We start from the raw sequence: 17,290 nt of genomic DNA, 5'->3' as shown, positions 1-17,290 counted from the left end.
TTAAACTTTTTTATTAGAGTAAAAGCAGATTGTAATTCCCTCCACTTTACATATTACTCATTTATGCTTATAACGACGAAGCAAAGGACATGTGTGTAAATATATAAGTTTAATATAAATTTGGTTGAAATATAAATTGTTGATTTTTCATGTATTATTGGTGTCAACTTTTAACTTGGCAGATTAATTTATTAAAATTGATGGTTATTGACATATATTTTTTTGTAAAAATCATATAGACACAAATAAGTGATGAAGATTATAATGAGAAAATGTACATATGAACTTGTTTAATTAGCATCCACTAAATTTTATTGTTGTTTGAAATGACAAAGTTTTCTTACTATAAACTTGCATAAGATTTGAGAATGATTGAGTGGAGTAAGATCCTTTCGGGTTAGATTTAACTAAAATATAAAAATGGTCATAAGTGTGTAATAAAATGAATAGGATGAAGGAATAGGAGAAATAGAAAAATATTAAGCTTTAAAAAATAGAGGAATATTGAAGTTATTAAATAATAAAAATGTTATTTTTTAGTTTCTGAAATTAAAAAAAGAGTGAATAACCACTTTGTTCACCAAATTGGCTATTGAAAAATTAATATATAACTTGATATTCAATGTTCATTTTGAACTTGTTCATTCTATAACTCGAGTATATGCTTCAACATGAATCACACACGAGTAGATTAATACAATAGAAATCTCTAGTAAAATGCCCACTTGTATCAGCGAATAAAGTGCATTACATAGTCTATTTTAGGGCTCCTTATTTCACACAACAAAAACTCTTTCATATACTAGAAGATTTCACTTGGGGAAGAATATGTTCCATACTAATAAACTCATATCCATAACTATGAATTCCAATGTAAGAGATCTTGTAACACTTACCAAGAAGACCCTATCGATTAATATTATCCAAATGTAAGCCAAATTAATACATATCAAATAAAAAATATTAAAAAACTAATTTGATTCATTATTTAAAAAACTAGGACTATTTTCATTTTTTTCAATTTTTTATAAACCAATTGGTATATATACTAAATTTGAAGGATTAAAATACAAAAATTAAAATTCTAAAAAAATGGGTGTGATGAGTGTGGAAATCTTGAAGCCCAAGTCAATGTGGCCTATTAGCACGAATGGTATGTCTTGTCCTTTCCATATTCCGACAACCACTATTACCGTGGGGACCACATTCCCCATGATCCTCATAGTCTCTCTCCTTCACGACCATTTCCCCCAAATCAAAAACCCTAACCCTAGTCAATAACTGATCTTTATGTACTCTCACAATCTCATACTCCATGAGCAATGAAATCATCGCGCAGAAGCTTCCCCCTTCGATTCTCGTGGGTCGCTTCAAGGCACTGCTCAAGCACCGTGACGATGAACTCAGGGATTCTCTCGGCGCTCCTGTGCCGCCACCCACCACCGACGAAATAGTGCAGATTTACGAGCTGCTATTGTCAGAGCTCACGTGCAATTTGAAGCCAATTATCACCTATCTCACTATCATTGCGGAGCAGCAGAGGGAACATGCTAAGGGTATTGCTGATGCAATTTGCGCTCACATTCTCGAGGTCGGTCTCCGAAGCTGCACAAAGTTCTTATCTTTTTATTCTTCGACCCTCAAAATTTGTAAATTATATCAGTGGATTGGAATCGAAGCATTTGTTTATAATTTGTCTGAGAATTATCCCTCTTTTCTTAGTTTCAATTTCAGCAATTTTTTTATTGTCTTAACTTAGGTTATAATTCTTTGGATTTGATTTTATATTTTTGGTCCGGAGAGGGAGGGTTTTAGTTCTGCGAACTATTTTGGCTCTTAATCTTATCAGTAAAAAAGACAGAAGTGGATTATGATAAAATTGACAATTAATCTATTGTGGGTATTATTATCATCCAACTTAAAACAATCACTTGATATGGCCATTGTAAAAAGGAACAGTATAATCTATCTGAGTAGCAGCAGTAGGGAGTACCTTACAAATCAACCATGTTATTTGTACAACTTGACAACTTCCCATTTTGGGTAAAGAATAAGAGGCTCCACCTTTTCTCTTTCTTTCATTCTTTTATCCAAAAGGAGAAGTTGTCACCTTGGTTGTACAAAATTCATTTTCCCCTTACAAATTGTGAAGGCTGAGATGAAAGCGTGCAAAAAATGGCGAGGACTAAAGTAGCAGAAAGCATTTTAAGAAGGAAGTAACTGATGACACAAAATGATGTAACTACTGTCTATATTTTGAAGAGAATAACAACTTTTAATGGTAGAGTCCATTTTGTGTTTTTGTTAATGTTTAGCAGAAAATTAGCATTTTTGTTCTTTTAGAATCTTCTTGTTGAATTATATGTCTGGCTATGCCACTGCATAAATGGGACTTCAAGATATCCTTTTGCAGGTTCCTGCAGATCAAAAGCTACCTGCACTCTATCTTTTGGACAGTATTGTGAAGAATTATGGTCAAGAATATGTTAGATATTTCTCTTTACGTCTGCCAGAAGTATGTTAATTAGAGTTGCAGTGTTATTTTATTTATACCATTTTTTTTCCTGTATTGAAACTTGTATTTTTATTTTCTGCCCAGGTTTTCTGTGTGGCATACAGGCAAGTCCAGCCTAGTTTGCATCCTGCTATGCGCCATTTGTTTGGAACCTGGTCAAAAGTTTTTCCACCTTCTGTCCTACAAAAGATTGAAGCTCAATTGCAATTTTCTCAAGATGTTAATAATCAATCATCCACCATGAATTTCCTCAGGGCATCTGAATCTCCTCGACCTAGTCATGGTATTCATGTTAATCCAAAATACTTGCGGCAGTTAGATCGCTCAACTGTGGATAGTGTAAGCTTTTTGATGACATCTGTGTCTTCCATACGAATATGCAGGGACTTAACTGCGGCTTGTTATTAACTGATGCCCCAAGCTTGTATTTTTGCTTAAAAATGGACAATTTTTGGTTTACATGTAACCCTGAGCAGATGTAATTTTTGTGTCATAAAACATATTTATCTCAGATACTAGGAATTCTCTGTATCCACCGTTCTCTTTCTCTCTCTCCCACACAATATTTCCTTTATTTATTTTTGTATTAATCATGTTTTCCAAACTTTCTATATACCCATGACCAGAATTTTGATGATCAGTTTAGGCTGTTTAGCCATGGAGGAGAAGCTGGCATGTTCTGATGGCTTCTTAAGGGGAGCTGTGAAATTTGTATTTTTTTTTGCCCCTCCCTGTTGGCACCAGAATCTCCTAAAATTTATTTATTTTTCCCTTGTCTACCAAGCATGGATTTGTTTTTTCCTAATTCCCTCTCTAAAATTTTGGGTTTTAGTGAAGTTGAGGAGAAAGACCTGGCTGACAATAAAATGTCTTTGATTGTGCCTCCATACAGACTACCTAATTTGCTTGTTGTTAGTGGTTTAACTATCCTATCTCTGTTTACATCACCAGAAACATATTAGACAGATATACTCTGTCCTATTTTATCTATTGCTTCTCATTTTTCTTGACATCTGGGATATTTGTCACTCTGCTAAGTGATATTATTTTCCCTTTCCCTCAGTTGTCATTTTGTTTTCCCTGCCTGTATTATGTCTGTGGTTGAGGCAGTAAGAAATGTATTTTTTTTATGCTACAAAGGGATTGCTGCTCAATATTCAACATTTTATAGAAAACATTTTTAACCCTGGAAAATTCCTGCACATATATATGAAGGGTGGCATTCTAACAGATTCCTCGTTTTATCCTTGTAGGTTGCTGGTGAAAAGTTGGACTCATCAGGAAAGGCTAGTAATATAAGTTTTGGCCTTGTAGCTAGTAAGACACACCAATTTGTATCTAGTAGGGTTGGAATGCCCTCTTCACCTTCACGAACTGGAGTTGATAGGCCTTTTTCTTCATCTATAGATGAATATGCAGTTGACAATTTTGCTACTAGGATAACTGAGAGAGAGTCTCCTCGTCCCGCTGTTGATTATGCAATGGCCAAAGCATCAGGTAGAGATGAAGAGTTGAGTGATTGGCAGAGAAAACAGTATTCTGGTGATGGTCAAAATCGGTTTCAAACTTCTATGGCATACAGCCTTAGTAGTGGACATCAGCGTCAAAGTCCAAGATCACTGATTGATGCATATGGCTGTGACAAAAGCCAAGAAACTTCAAGAAATAAGCCTTTGTTAGTTGAACGGCTGGACAGAAATGGTAAAGACAACATGTTGTCAACATCATGGCAGAATACTGAAGAGGAGGAGTTTGATTGGGAGGATATGAGTCCAACATTAGTAGACCATAGTAGGAATAATGTTGTCTTGCCATCAACAATTGGTTTCCCCAGGGAAAGGCCTGGTATTCTTGCAGCTAATGCAACTTCGCTAGAGCAAGATATCAGGAAGGGTTGGTCCAGCGGGTCCCAGATTCCTCCAGTGGATGATTCTTCTGTTACAGCAGAAGATGCATTTCCCTCTTCAGCTGTATGTTGCCTCAACTTTTATATTTTAATCTTTCGACTGTATACTTTTGAATATGATTTATGATATTGCATTATGCCTCTAGTAAGATATGTTGTTGGTTATAAGTTAATGATAAAATTTCTGGCAATGAGGATTTTGATAGCTCTGGGAGGCAATATCAAATGCCTCGCATTCATTCTTACTTGTCTGGCTATTGGTCATTAATTTTTTAGTTCACAGATATTCACTACTACTTTTTAAAATTTAGACTCGTGTTGCTGAAAAAGTGGCTTTTGTGCAACAACTTTGATGTTTTCCTTTGTCTTATAAATCTGATTTATTGTTACTTGTATAATTTGAAAGGAAATAGGACGTGCCAGTATCTTGCTAATGGATCTATTATATATTCTTTCTGCAGTATGGTCAGGTATCTCGATTTCAGAATCAAATAGATCAGAGTCTAGGATCCCGTCAACCTCATGAAGCTTGGAAGATTTCTCATCATCCATCTAATTCTTCACAACACTTACTTAATATTAGGGGAGGACCAAGGAGTCATGTAATGCCCCCGACTGATAACATTATCAATACAAATGCAAACCCATTTGGGATTCGACCTGCCGCATCAAGGATTTCTGGTATTGTCTCTAATATGGAGACTTATTATCCACCAGTTTTGCCTGCATCTTTTGAAATAAGGCCTTCAGTAAATGCGCATGCCACTCGTCCTCCCACTTTAAATCCAATATCTCCATTGCAAAGACATGCCAGGAGTCATTTTGAAGCTATAAACACTAGTAATCCCATAATGAATCATGGTCCAAATAAATCTTCATATATGCCTGAACAGTTGTTGGAAAGTGTTGAGAACAAGGATACAGGTAAAGCAAGGATAAATCAGTTGCCTAATCATCTTGCTGGACTACCACAGCTGCAGAATTTTCCATCTCAGGATCCATCTGCCCCACAATATAATCATGCAGTCTCTTTGCAAGGACATGGTGCTTCTCTAACTACAGCCATGTCAAATCCGCTACCTGTTATACAATTCCCTCGATCTACCCAAGGTATTGCAAATAGCTCTTTTAATTTTCAAGGGGGAGCCCATCCACCTCTACCCCCAGGCCGCCCTCGTGCACCATTACAAATGATTCCTCGTCCAAATGTTAGTCCATTCATGCCAAGTCAACAGCCAACTGTTGCATATACCACTTTAATTAATTCACTAATGTCCCAAGGCATGATCTCATTGGCTAACCAGCCCCCTATACAGGTATCTAATTTCTATCATGAGTTCATTTATTTCTTCTTTTTGCTTTGTTGATTTGATTATGCAGCCCAAGATTGTAACTAACATTAAGTATTTGTTTTTAGGATTCTGTTGGAACTGAGTTTAATCTAGATATTCTGAAGTTTCGTCATGAATCTGCAATCAATGCTCTATATGGTGATCTCCCAAGACAATGCACCACCTGTGGGCTCCGATTCAAATGCCAAGAGGAGCACAGTAGTCATATGGATTGGCATGTGACCAAGAACCGGATGTCTAAAAACCGTAAGCAGAAGCCATCTCGTAAGTGGTTTGTGAGTGACAGGATGTGGCTTAGTGGTGCAGAGGCATTGGGAACAGAATCAGTTCCAGGTTTTTTGCAAACTGAGAAAGTAGAGGAAAAGAAAGATGATGAAGAGTTGGCAGTTCCAGCTGAAGAGGACCAGAATACATGTGCATTATGTGGAGAGCCTTTCGAAGAGTTTTACAGTGATGAAATGGAGGAATGGATGTATAGAGGAGCTGTATACCTGAATGCACCCACGGGGACAACAGCAGGCATGGACAGGTCACAGTTAGGTCCCATTATTCATGCTAAATGCAGATCAGAATCTAGCGTGCCCCCCTCTGAAGATTTTGGACATGATGCAGGGGTATGTGTTTCTCAATCTATCATCTGCTATGAATTTGCCTAAGTTTTAATATTAGTAGATTGTTGCATACCATTTTTTGTCCCATTTCAATACCATGATTAGCAACATTTTTCCTTGGGATTATGCATATGCTTTTAAGCCATCCTCAATAAATAATGTTCCTACTTCCTACTCATTTCCTTTGTGTGTAGGGTGCCAATGAAGAGGGCAGTCAAAGAAAACGAATGCGGAGTTGACTAAACTCCATCAGTTTTGTGCACTATACTATTAATTTTCCAGTAGTGTAACTCTTACATATGTTTTAGAGTAGAGTGGAATTTACAATACCATGGCCTCATGCCAAAACCTTGTACAAGTATAGTTGAGAAAAGTTACATGCATATTTCTTGCAGCCAATGGTTACATTTTAACCTGCCATTACTGTCCCCAAATAAAAAAGCATCTACATGTACTGTGTTATTTTTCTGGGATGAGGCGCAGGGTTTTATATTAGAACAAGAACAATTCAGCAAGATGCTATTATCTCTTGGATGAGTAAATTGTGTTTAATTGCTTTTATTTTGGGTATAGCCACAAATATTCTGGCACGAGGCAATCCTGGTCGAGTACACTGTAGTGGGACTAGCTCTCTTAATGAGAGGGTTTCTCATCTAAATCTCATAATCACTGAACTCTTCTTTTAAATTTTCACTATCTGGTTTTCCCAATTATTGTAGATTTATATTTCTTGAAGAAAAAAGTGTTAACATATTTCCCTTTTGCACGCCTACATTGGCCAACTTTTGATACAAACAAAACACTGATGAGAAAGTGTGCGATGTGTTTGATTGTTTTGGTTTAATAAATAATTGGATATGTCAATGTCATTGTAATTTGTAACTAAGCTTTTATGGTCTTAAGAAGACTGACTCTAAATGCCGTTATGTTCAAATGAATGATGGGTAATATTGTGGTTGTATATAAATCTCAAATGAATGCTTGATATAATTGCATAAATGGAATACACTTAAAAAAATACATCAAATTACATATTAATCTCATACCAGCAAAAAAATACATAAGAATCAAAGTTCACATTTTATTTTGATCATGTTGTACAATATTCCATAATCTCATAGTTAATAAATAGCATTGCTTGATTGCAACAAATAACTAAATGGTGTATAAATGAATACTAGGGTTAAGAAGTGTTAAGCACAAGTATGTTGTACTACTACTGTGTTTCATCAATTACCTAGTTGCAATGCAGTATAGTCCTGTGTACTTTGTATTTGTACAATCCAATTCTGTAGTAAAAAACGAAAGGTGTAATTTCATTGGGAGAAACATAAATGTGATTCATGAATGAGTAACAATAAGTTGGAGCAAATATTTAATAACATGAAAAATAGCTACCTAATTCTCTATATAAAACCACACACTCTCCAACCAAACACTGTCATGTCCCTTTCTTGTATAAATTCATGGAATGAATTAGACCCCACCCAAACAACCAAACACATATCTAGTTAATTTCCCTTTACATTTATGCCATGTTTCCCTTATGGGCATTATGCATGCTCGTCCCTGCACATCATCTACATTGTAGCCTCGCTATGTATTACTTTACTTGCAATTTTAGATGTCCATTTATGATAGATATATATGAGAATAAAGTATCTCCTCGTATCAGAAGATAATTATTTTATTCCACCAGTAAAAGTATGATACATATACTATTTTCTTTAGTTTTAGAAATATTTTATATAAAAAAATAATTAAATATGACACATATCATAATTTTAATGGTTAAATTAAACAAGTTATCTTCATATACTAGGAGATACTTTATTCTCTTTTTATATTCGACCAACATATACCCCAATAGACTAATTATAGCAGCAGCAATGTTTACACATAAAATTGTACCTTTTTAGGCAAAGGAATAATGGAGAAGGCTCCACTGTTTTTCCTTTATATATTTTTTCTCCCTTTTATTTTATTTCCCTGAATGAGAATAGTTCAAGATAAGGAGCAAAGAAAACATGATACCTTTACTCTTTGTCTTAATTATTTCTTACAAGAATACTTGAATTTATTTTTAAAATTAGTATCAAGCTTTTGAACTTCTTTTCCTTTTTAGATGACATAGGAATCTTACATATATATCTTATTTATGTAGAAATGCATGAGTAACTGATCATTATATGGACATGATTTTATCATATAATATCAACAAAGATAAATCAGATGGTGAATTTATTAGTATCTTCACATATCTGAAAGGGGCAAATGGCAATTTAATTCAAATAATTACACTGTGCCTATATTATATCTAACAGATCCTGTAGGCTGTAGCTTATATGTTATATAACTAGCATGTGCCAAAGATTCATAAAAGTGAAATCCAATACTACCCACCTATTTATTTTTTGCAGGATACAATATCAAAGGTATGAATCTATAAAGTACCATAGAAATTCACTTCATAGATTTTCTTGAGAGTAATAAGCAAATTGAAATATAGAATAGGATGTTCATACAACTACTAATAATGAACAGTGAAGTCATGAATCACTGAGGGTAGTTGCATATATGTTGCTAAAATGTCAAAATAAAACTTAAAACTTTTAATCCTAGTCTCTGGCTTCTAGCATTCCAACTTTCAAGTATATAGAAGAGTGTTGATAAATAGCATTCTACACTTCTACCTTAAGAATCACAAATTACTAGCATAATGCTCTTTTTAAATGATAATCTATTAGTAATAGCCTTTACCATGTCTATTCAATTTAATCTGAAAAACTGACAATGCAGCTTGTGAATTTAAGGTCTGATATGGTTCAGGGAAAAACCATACATACAGCATGTTCCAATCATGAAATAACCACTCTCGTTCTCAGCTTGTTGAGTATTTGGTGTTCTACTAAACACTGGGAAAACTTACACAGCAATTTCTTTCTTCTGCAATGAATTTCCAGATTAAGTGCATGGTCTATGCTATTCACAATAGTAAAATGTTTTATCTCACTAACTTCACATCTAGAACCTGCTACGCTTGAGCAATTGGTGTTGCTTCTCTTTCACTATATCTAGCCACTGGCTTTGCTGTTCTTGATGATTTTATTGATGAAGCAGAAAGCGACTCGGAAGAGGAAGTTGACTTAACCTTTTTCCGCTTGGGCTTCTTTGGAACATGAGAAGCCCCTCCAGATGAAATGCCTTTGTAAGTATTTGGTGTAGGTTGGATTCCTTTGGACTCTTCAAAATCTGTTCAAATGGTTCAAACAAGGAATAACTATCATTAAGAAGAATAAGTAGCAAAGAAGCAAACAAGGAATAACTATCATTAAGAATAAGAAGTAGCAAAGAAGCAAACAGGGAATAAATTGATAGCACCAGGAAACAAAGCAATATCTAATTTAAATTCAGATAATTATTACATGCAGCAAAGAGTTATATCGAGGTTATGAGCTATAGTGTGCCAATTATTCATGACTCTCATCCTGGAACTGGCAAGAAATATAATCACAAACAACGGAAATAGATTAACTTATTTCACACAAACCATAATTGCAGTTGACCAAAGGTAACGTGTAGAAAAATCATAGAACTTTCAGAAAATGAGAATCCAATGAAGATAAGCAGCCTATCATCACGCAGAATTGTGTAAAGTTAATTTATTAGCATTTTGGAACTAGTACTTCCATGCATAGAGTGTTTTTAGCTTCAATCCGGGAATATCACTAGCGTCAGCATTATGTTTCTTGTTTACTTTTTAACTTTGAGAAGTGAAGTACTCCAAACTTGGCACCAGACTCACCCTTTAACATATTGCTTTCACAAGAACTCAGTACATCATATGGTACCTTAGGATGTCGAGGGTGAGGGTACTTTTCCCTTCAGTAAAGTCATACTAAGTCGCAAGACACAACTAATATGTAGAACAATAACGCTAAACCCCAAACAGGTGATAGTAAATTTCTTCTTGGTTAAACTGACAAGTGATCCAACCATGGTTCCCAATACCTAAGGTTTCAAGAACTACACGTCATATACGTAATACAATCATAAAACATAATTGACAAGTGATTATTGGATTATTTTCTCCTCGACATTATAAAACATTTTAAATTGTAAGATCAAGTACAAAAGTGTGTGTGAATGTAATAAGTCTACAAAAATATTCTGGAAAGGTCTATAAAGACTTTGATAGAGGTTATGAAATTTGTTCTCCGTCGTTACGTTATGACTTTATTGTGTTGCCCTAATATGATATCCAGAAATTTGTTGCCATAAATTTGTATATGAATTTGGAAGAGATTGTGAAATTTGTCACATCATAAGACTTGTCAGTGTGTTGTTACATTATTATAATTAATATGTGTGTGTGTGTGTGGCAACAAATTTATGGGAATTATATTAGGAAAATACAAAGTAAAGTCTTATAATATAACCATGAAGAACAAATTTCGTAATCTCTATCAAATTATTCTTAATAGACCTATTCATAATAGTTCTGCTTCTGCAGCCTCATTTCATTTTCTCTGAAGTCAATGCACATTGGGTTGCATTTTTTTCTACAACAACAACCAGGCCTTAGTCTCTCTAAGTGGGATCGGCGACATGGATCGAATAACATCATAATGCTCTATCATATATCATGTCCATTGTACCTATCTATTTGTGCTTCATGCTATACATAGTCGGTATTGTAAAGCCTCAAAACAGTGTCAATTGTAAAGCCAATAGTGAATACTTTCCCCATATTGGAGATGACTTTGTGCTCATGACAGAATAGCCAAACTTTTTCTATGGAGACAAAATCTAAATAGCTTTTGCAAGCCTCAGATTTTAGCTACAAACATTCAAGAGACACAATAATGATCAAATACACACTCCCATTTTTACTAACTGTCCCATTAAAGGGTATGTGTTTGTATTATTCGGGTTAATTAGACTCACAGTTGCACATGAATACATGATATCAATATTTAGTAGCACCACATTTGGAAGCCAAAAACAACAACAGTTGAGTCAAGCATACCTTGGGAGGACCCTGATGTAGACATAGCCAGAGGATTAGGGTCCATTTGTCCAACCAAGTTGCCACGTGAAGTTGAAAAATCAGGAGCTGTTTCAAAATGACTCATCTGCATAAAAGAAAAATCCAACAAAAGAATAGACAAAATGATGAAACATATGATCCTAGATATTTGTAACATAGATGGAAAGATAAAGTGCATAGCAACCATATAAGCAACATACCCAACTGGGTTTGCTCCCTGAGTGGCCATCCCATCCAATGTGAGACAAATGCTTAACATCCGTCGGGTACCCGATTTCCATCTCCCGCTCCTTCGCAACTGCAATGACAACAACAACCACAACCCAACTTAGTCCCAACTAAAACCAAATCCACCAAGTACCAGAAAATGGGGAAAATGTCAATTTGGTCCCTCAAGTTGATCTCAGTCAAAAAATGTGTAACACTCAATAACTAAATTCGCGTTTTTTACAACGTCATGGACCAAATTGACATTTTACTCATAGGAAAAAATACATTGACTAAGGGGAGAACAAGGATACAAAAAATATTACCAAAGATTTGAGTGATATATTTGAAACTCTTGCAGATTCCTTTAAACTTGGTTGGCATGGTTGACATCTTAAACGGAATAGTGATGTATGAAACGATTTGGCCTGTCACAAAATGGAGTTTTGTTATATACAATCCTCAACTCACAAAAGGTGCAGAGTTTCAGCTAAGGTTTCATTGCATGATTCAGGAACCACTTTATGGTTTCCTGTGTGTGAAGATTAGCATCTGAATATACATTGGATAAAAATACAATTTTTATTGCTCATGAATATGAAGACTTCATTCTCAAATTGATTTTTAATAATACTATAAGATAAAATTAAGAAAAAAACTTAGTTGAGAAGTTCCATAAAGAAGGAAAGAAGAAACAATACGGTACCTCAAGAGTATTATGATGAATGTTTCTGAGCTTTCATCATCACTTTGGATTTTGGAACTATGTATGCAAAATCTTTGTCTTTGTCTAATTTCGGGTGGAACTGTGAATATCAAACAGAGTGAAACGAAGAAAATAGGAAAATGGGTTTATGAAAAGGTAAGATTTGAATTAATGGGGTATAGAAATGAAGCAAGGTAAAGAGAAAGTGTGAGAGACTCTAAGTGGAGGAAGAGAATGGAAGGTGGGTATCCATTAATGAAAATTTGAAAGCTTTGAATGAATGAAGAGAGACATAGAGAGAGAAGAGAAAGCTTCGTTTTTTTATACCAACTCATGTATCCCTCACACTAAGCATCCTTCCCATTCATCGAACATCTTTTTGTTCTTCTCCGATATTGAAGTCTTACATTATTAGACTAATACATTATAAGTAGAGAAAGTTTGGTTTAAATAATAAGACAGAGATTCCAGAATTGAAGAGTATTTAAACTAGGTTGAAAAATATATGACTCTATAATTTATTTTTAATAATTATTATCTTCAAAAAATGAATAATATTATATATAAAGTTTTGTATAGATTGTTATAGATATTATACTCTTTAAACAAATAAACACACTAATTTTAATTTTATTCCTTTTCTATAAAGTTTATTATTTTTTTTCCTTTTTTATAGTTTTATTTTTTTTTATCTTTTCTCCATTTAATGTAAAATAGTTAATCTGCCCCAAGAGATAGCCAAGAAAACCATAAATAAAAGCTTCAACAGTGTTAGAAATTACTCCATTCCCGCGGATTTCAAGATAAAAAGTCATCAAATCCAAAATTTAATTACTTGGGTTAAAACATTAAATAACATACAAGATTAATAATTATATGAGTGAAGTGACACTCTTAATGTTTAGTGGAATTATTATATAAACCACTCATTCTTTTTCTAACATACACAAATCCATAATTTATTTACGTATGATTAGTCAGGCAGAAAAGACAAATATAATATTTTAAACAAAAAAAAAGATAAATATAATTAATTGAAATAAAATATGGTATATTATGGAGACATGTTTAAATAATATACGATTCAATACCTCTTTATTTTTTTGTTCATTACAATATAATTAATTGAAACAATATTGATGTATTTAAAAAATATCTTCTTAGAATTATTGATATATTTTATAATAAAGCAAAAATATTGAACATACATTGACTTTTATATTATTTGGATTTGTCTCAACAACATATCATATTCTATTGAACTTAATTACACTCATCACTCATTTTTGTTTAAAAGATCACACTTATTTATTTATTATGCAAGTATAATAATGTATGCATACAAATAAGGTGGCATATGTATGTACAAAAAAAAATAAGGGTGATTCATATAGTTTCACTAAAACTCAGGAGATAAACAATATAATTTATTCTAATTAAAACTTTAATATCTAGAAATGAATAGTTTAAAAACAAAATGATATAAAAACAGTAAAAAAATTAGAGATTAAATTGATATAAATTGTCCTTTAAAAATAACAATAAATATTGTTTGACACTAATAGATTAAAATGTAAATTAAATTAAACTTTGAATTCATAATAAAATAGTAAACAAACTAAACTAAGTAAACTATTTTTTTAGTATTACCAAAAGTATTGTCTCATTTGTTAGCAAGAAGCTAATCATGAAGCTACTAAAATATTAATTAACTAACAAAGACAAATAGAATTGAAAATGTACTTACAATAATATCAAATAATAAAATTACCTTTTTTAAATATCAGAAAATAAACATGTGGGTAAAATTTAGCATGGACGGGCAATATTTCAAATAATTCAAATGAATGGTAGATAATATCAGTACATCATTTTTTATATTATATCTAATATCATTGAATTTTTTAAACCTAATTCAAATGAATGGTAGATAATATATTAAATGTATATAAATTTTTATATTGAGAGTATATAAATATCATAGTCGACAAAAAACCCAATTTTTTTCGTTTATTACTCTCATAAGAGAAATAAAAATAGACTTTTTATATTAAAATCTAATTAAAATTGCATTTAGTAAAATTTATAAAGATGTTATTGAGGTTGTATATTTTTTAAACAAAAGATAAAACATTAAAATTTATACTATTAATAAAAACAAAACAAGTAATAAACACCACCATGTCACAATATTTATATTCCAAATTACTCTATATAGTCATAACTTTTAATAAACTTAAATTCAAAGAAATTAATCTAGTAAAGTTTGTTTAATAAAATATAATTATATTTTGAATTGACACAGGTCAATATAGCATTAATTATTAAAGTCAATAAATTTATTAATCCTTAAAATTATAAGAAAAAATATATGCATTGTGCTAAATTCCAAATTAGGAAGGTATTATTAAGGTATTTCAGTAAACTTCAATTGGAAGAAATTAATTTAGTAAAGTTTGTTTAATAAAATATAAATATATTTTGAATTGACACTGGCCAATATAGCATTAGTTCTAAAAGTCAACAAATTCACTAATCCCTAAAATTATAAGAAAAAATATATGCATTGTGCCAATTTCCTTCTGCGGTTTCAACTAGTTTTCTCTTGTTTTTTTCCCTCTTTCTAATGTTTTTTTATGTCCTCTCATTCTATTTTCTTCCATAAACCAAACAAAAATAAAAGTTAATTATCCTTTCTTATTAGTATTGCACCATAAATCATAGTCTAATCTTTATATAGTTTGTGATTGGGACACTCTTGGTTACAAAAGTAAGTTTGAACGAAAAAATAGCTGAAATGTTCATAAAATATGAATATGAACAAAATAATTATTCATTCAAGATTTGAATACACCATAATTATTCTTACTTGTAAGCGATCCTTTGTTAAATTGGGGCCAGAAACAGATACAACATGGTGGAATTATGTCTCGAGCATAATATTTTTATCATACACAAATAATCATAAAGTATGGAAGATAATATAATGTAAATCAAACTAATTATTTTAAAAGTGACTAATCAATTAAAATATTATATAAACAATAACAAACCAATAATAAAATTAGGCAAATGTTCGAAAAAGGGAAATAATGTGTTTTTTGGTAATAGAAAATGGGGATTATTTGAAATGAGTTATGAAATAATATTATTTTATTAATTTAGAAAATTAAGAAAGTATTAGTTACTCCTTTTATCTTTTATCCTTATTTTAATTTTAATATAATAAAATATGAAACTAAGATAAATGAGTAATTGTTTCAAAAAATGATAATTAACACACAATAAAACTATGTACCAAAAGCTATTATTAATCTATACTATATATCTATATTTCTATACAATATATAAAGGTAAAATATGGTGTAACTTTTATTATTGTACAATTTTTACTTCCTATTTTACTTTTATTATTATTTAAATTTTACAAAAAACATATAACCCTAAATAACCATCACCAACACATTAATTAATCATATCTTTCACCTTAAAGTAGAATATTATCATGAATATAAAAACTATCATAAATACCTTAAATAAAATATATAAAATTGAATATGTAGTACATACAATATTGACCGACAGATACAAAATGCTTGTACACACTAATATATAATAATAATATTAATTAGTAAAGATAAAATTAAACAAATACGGAACTATACATAAAATAATAATAAGATAATAGAAGATGAAAGTGAGAAAGAAGTTAGTCAAGTTACCATATTCTTTCAACAAAAAGTTAGCATCTAATCTATCCCTATTTTACCTTTATCATTTGTTAATTTCTATAAAAAAAAATCATATAATCCTAGATAATCATCTAACATATTAATTTTAAGTTAGATATCTATATCTATACTACTTATAAAGGAAAAACCCAAAATAACCACCACTTTGGTGTAATTTGTGGTTCTCCCTATTTTGCCCTCACTATATTTTAATTTTTACAAAAAAAATCATATATAACCTAATGTTCCTCTCCATCTGATATATGCTCATATTATTTGGTTAATTATTTTTTATTCTTACATTATGACTATTAGTCTTTAATGTATGATATTACACCAATCAAATAAATTCAACTGTATATTACAAATATTTAACACAAAATATTATGTTTGATATTTATGATATACAAACTATACATTATAAATGATAGGAAAGCGGGTTGACAGACATGATAGTGGCTGTCAACACGCTAGTTGTAATAAAGATAAAAAGTTATAATATAAAGTATACTCAATATAAAATACATTTAGCATAAAAAGACATTTTAATTCTTTAAAATAAAATATATAAAAATTGAGATAAAAATGTGAGTTGAGAAATACAAAATGCTTATCAACACTAGTAATAATAGCGAGAAAAATGTATGTATTGTAATATTTTATGAGTTTTATATACTATCACTATATCATTATTCATTTATCTTTGATTATTATTGATTTTTTCAAAAAACTAATATACATAATTAATAGATAATGTATTAATTGTATATAAATCTTTATATATGTTTGTTGCGTATGATACATATGTTTCGTGTATTACTAGAATCACTTCATTCATATGGATAAATTATGATGAGATAAAAGCTAAATCACATCTTAAGCAAGACTAGCCGCTTTAAATTTCAATACAGATTAATATAAGTTGGTTTTCTCACTTAGCCTAAGTCACATGATCCATACCTATATAACATTTCTGATTTATATACTATATATCATAGTAGGTTACCCTTGTTTTTCTTTTTAATTTCACCCGGACAGAGATGGATAATCACATTCTCTAAATCTATAAAAAATACTTATTGATTAAAAATTAAGCTTTCTACTAATATATATATATATATATATATATATATATATATATATATATATATATATATATATATATATATATATATATATATATATATATATATATATATATATATATATATT

The 17,290-nt window shown here is 31.3% G+C and overlaps 3 protein-coding genes and 1 long non-coding RNA gene across 4 annotated transcripts in view; 1 reads left to right on the top strand and 3 right to left on the bottom strand.

Moving 5' to 3' along the window:
• On the top strand, nucleotides 1,161-6,799 carry LOC109336368 (polyadenylation and cleavage factor homolog 4). Its single transcript, XM_019572923.1, has 7 exons — nucleotides 1,161-1,591; nucleotides 2,414-2,515; nucleotides 2,600-2,854; nucleotides 3,769-4,485; nucleotides 4,883-5,737; nucleotides 5,839-6,387; nucleotides 6,579-6,799. The coding sequence occupies exons 1-7, from the start codon at nucleotides 1,316-1,318 to the stop codon at nucleotides 6,621-6,623; spliced, it is 2,799 nt and encodes a 932-aa protein (XP_019428468.1). The 5' UTR covers nucleotides 1,161-1,315; the 3' UTR covers nucleotides 6,624-6,799.
• LOC109336369 lies at nucleotides 6,692-7,012 on the bottom strand. Its single transcript, XR_002106342.1, has 2 exons — nucleotides 6,884-7,012; nucleotides 6,692-6,851 (listed from the first exon to the last, which is right to left on the bottom strand). It is a non-coding gene; the product is annotated as an uncharacterized LOC109336369 (long non-coding RNA).
• On the bottom strand, nucleotides 8,875-12,660 carry LOC109335153 (CRIB domain-containing protein RIC10-like). Its single transcript, XM_019571241.1, has 5 exons — nucleotides 12,348-12,660; nucleotides 11,968-12,069; nucleotides 11,635-11,732; nucleotides 11,414-11,519; nucleotides 8,875-9,636 (listed from the first exon to the last, which is right to left on the bottom strand). Exons 2-5 carry the CDS (start codon nucleotides 12,032-12,034, stop codon nucleotides 9,419-9,421), a joined length of 489 nt encoding a protein of 162 aa, XP_019426786.1. The 5' UTR covers nucleotides 12,035-12,069; nucleotides 12,348-12,660; the 3' UTR covers nucleotides 8,875-9,418.
• LOC109336128 overlaps nucleotides 13,863-17,290 on the bottom strand; it is a 28,107-nt gene continuing 24,679 nt past the window's right edge. Inside the window, exon 7 of the mRNA XM_019572532.1 lies at nucleotides 13,863-13,874. The gene's annotated coding sequence lies outside the window, so the exon portion shown is untranslated. The remainder of the gene's footprint in view (nucleotides 13,875-17,290) is intronic.

The sequence above is a fragment of the Lupinus angustifolius genome, chromosome LG20 (genome assembly GCF_001865875.1).
Source record: "Lupinus angustifolius cultivar Tanjil chromosome LG20, LupAngTanjil_v1.0, whole genome shotgun sequence".
Classification (NCBI taxonomy): Eukaryota; Viridiplantae; Streptophyta; class Magnoliopsida; order Fabales; family Fabaceae; genus Lupinus; species Lupinus angustifolius.
This window is presented reverse-complemented; position numbering and strand designations above follow the sequence as displayed.

Bases quoted from the DNA above. Each gene is read 5' to 3' on its own strand.
- LOC109336368 (XM_019572923.1), top strand. From the start codon at position 1,316: ATGAGCAATGAAATCATCGCGCAGAAGCTTCCCCCTTCGATTCTCGTG. The intron at 2,516-2,599 runs GTATGTTAATTA...TTTTCTGCCCAG, and splicing joins TCTCTTTACGTCTGCCAGAA to GTTTTCTGTGTGGCATACAG. The intron at 4,486-4,882 runs GTATGTTGCCTC...TTCTTTCTGCAG, and splicing joins ATGCATTTCCCTCTTCAGCT to TATGGTCAGGTATCTCGATT.
- LOC109335153 (XM_019571241.1), bottom strand. From the start codon at position 12,034: ATGTCAACCATGCCAACCAAGTTTAAAGGAATCTGCAAGAGTTTCAAA. The intron at 11,520-11,634 runs GTATGTTGCTTA...TCTTTTATGCAG, and splicing joins CAGGGAGCAAACCCAGTTGG to ATGAGTCATTTTGAAACAGC. The intron at 9,637-11,413 runs GTATGCTTGACT...CCATTTGAACAG, and splicing joins TACATCAGGGTCCTCCCAAG to ATTTTGAAGAGTCCAAAGGA.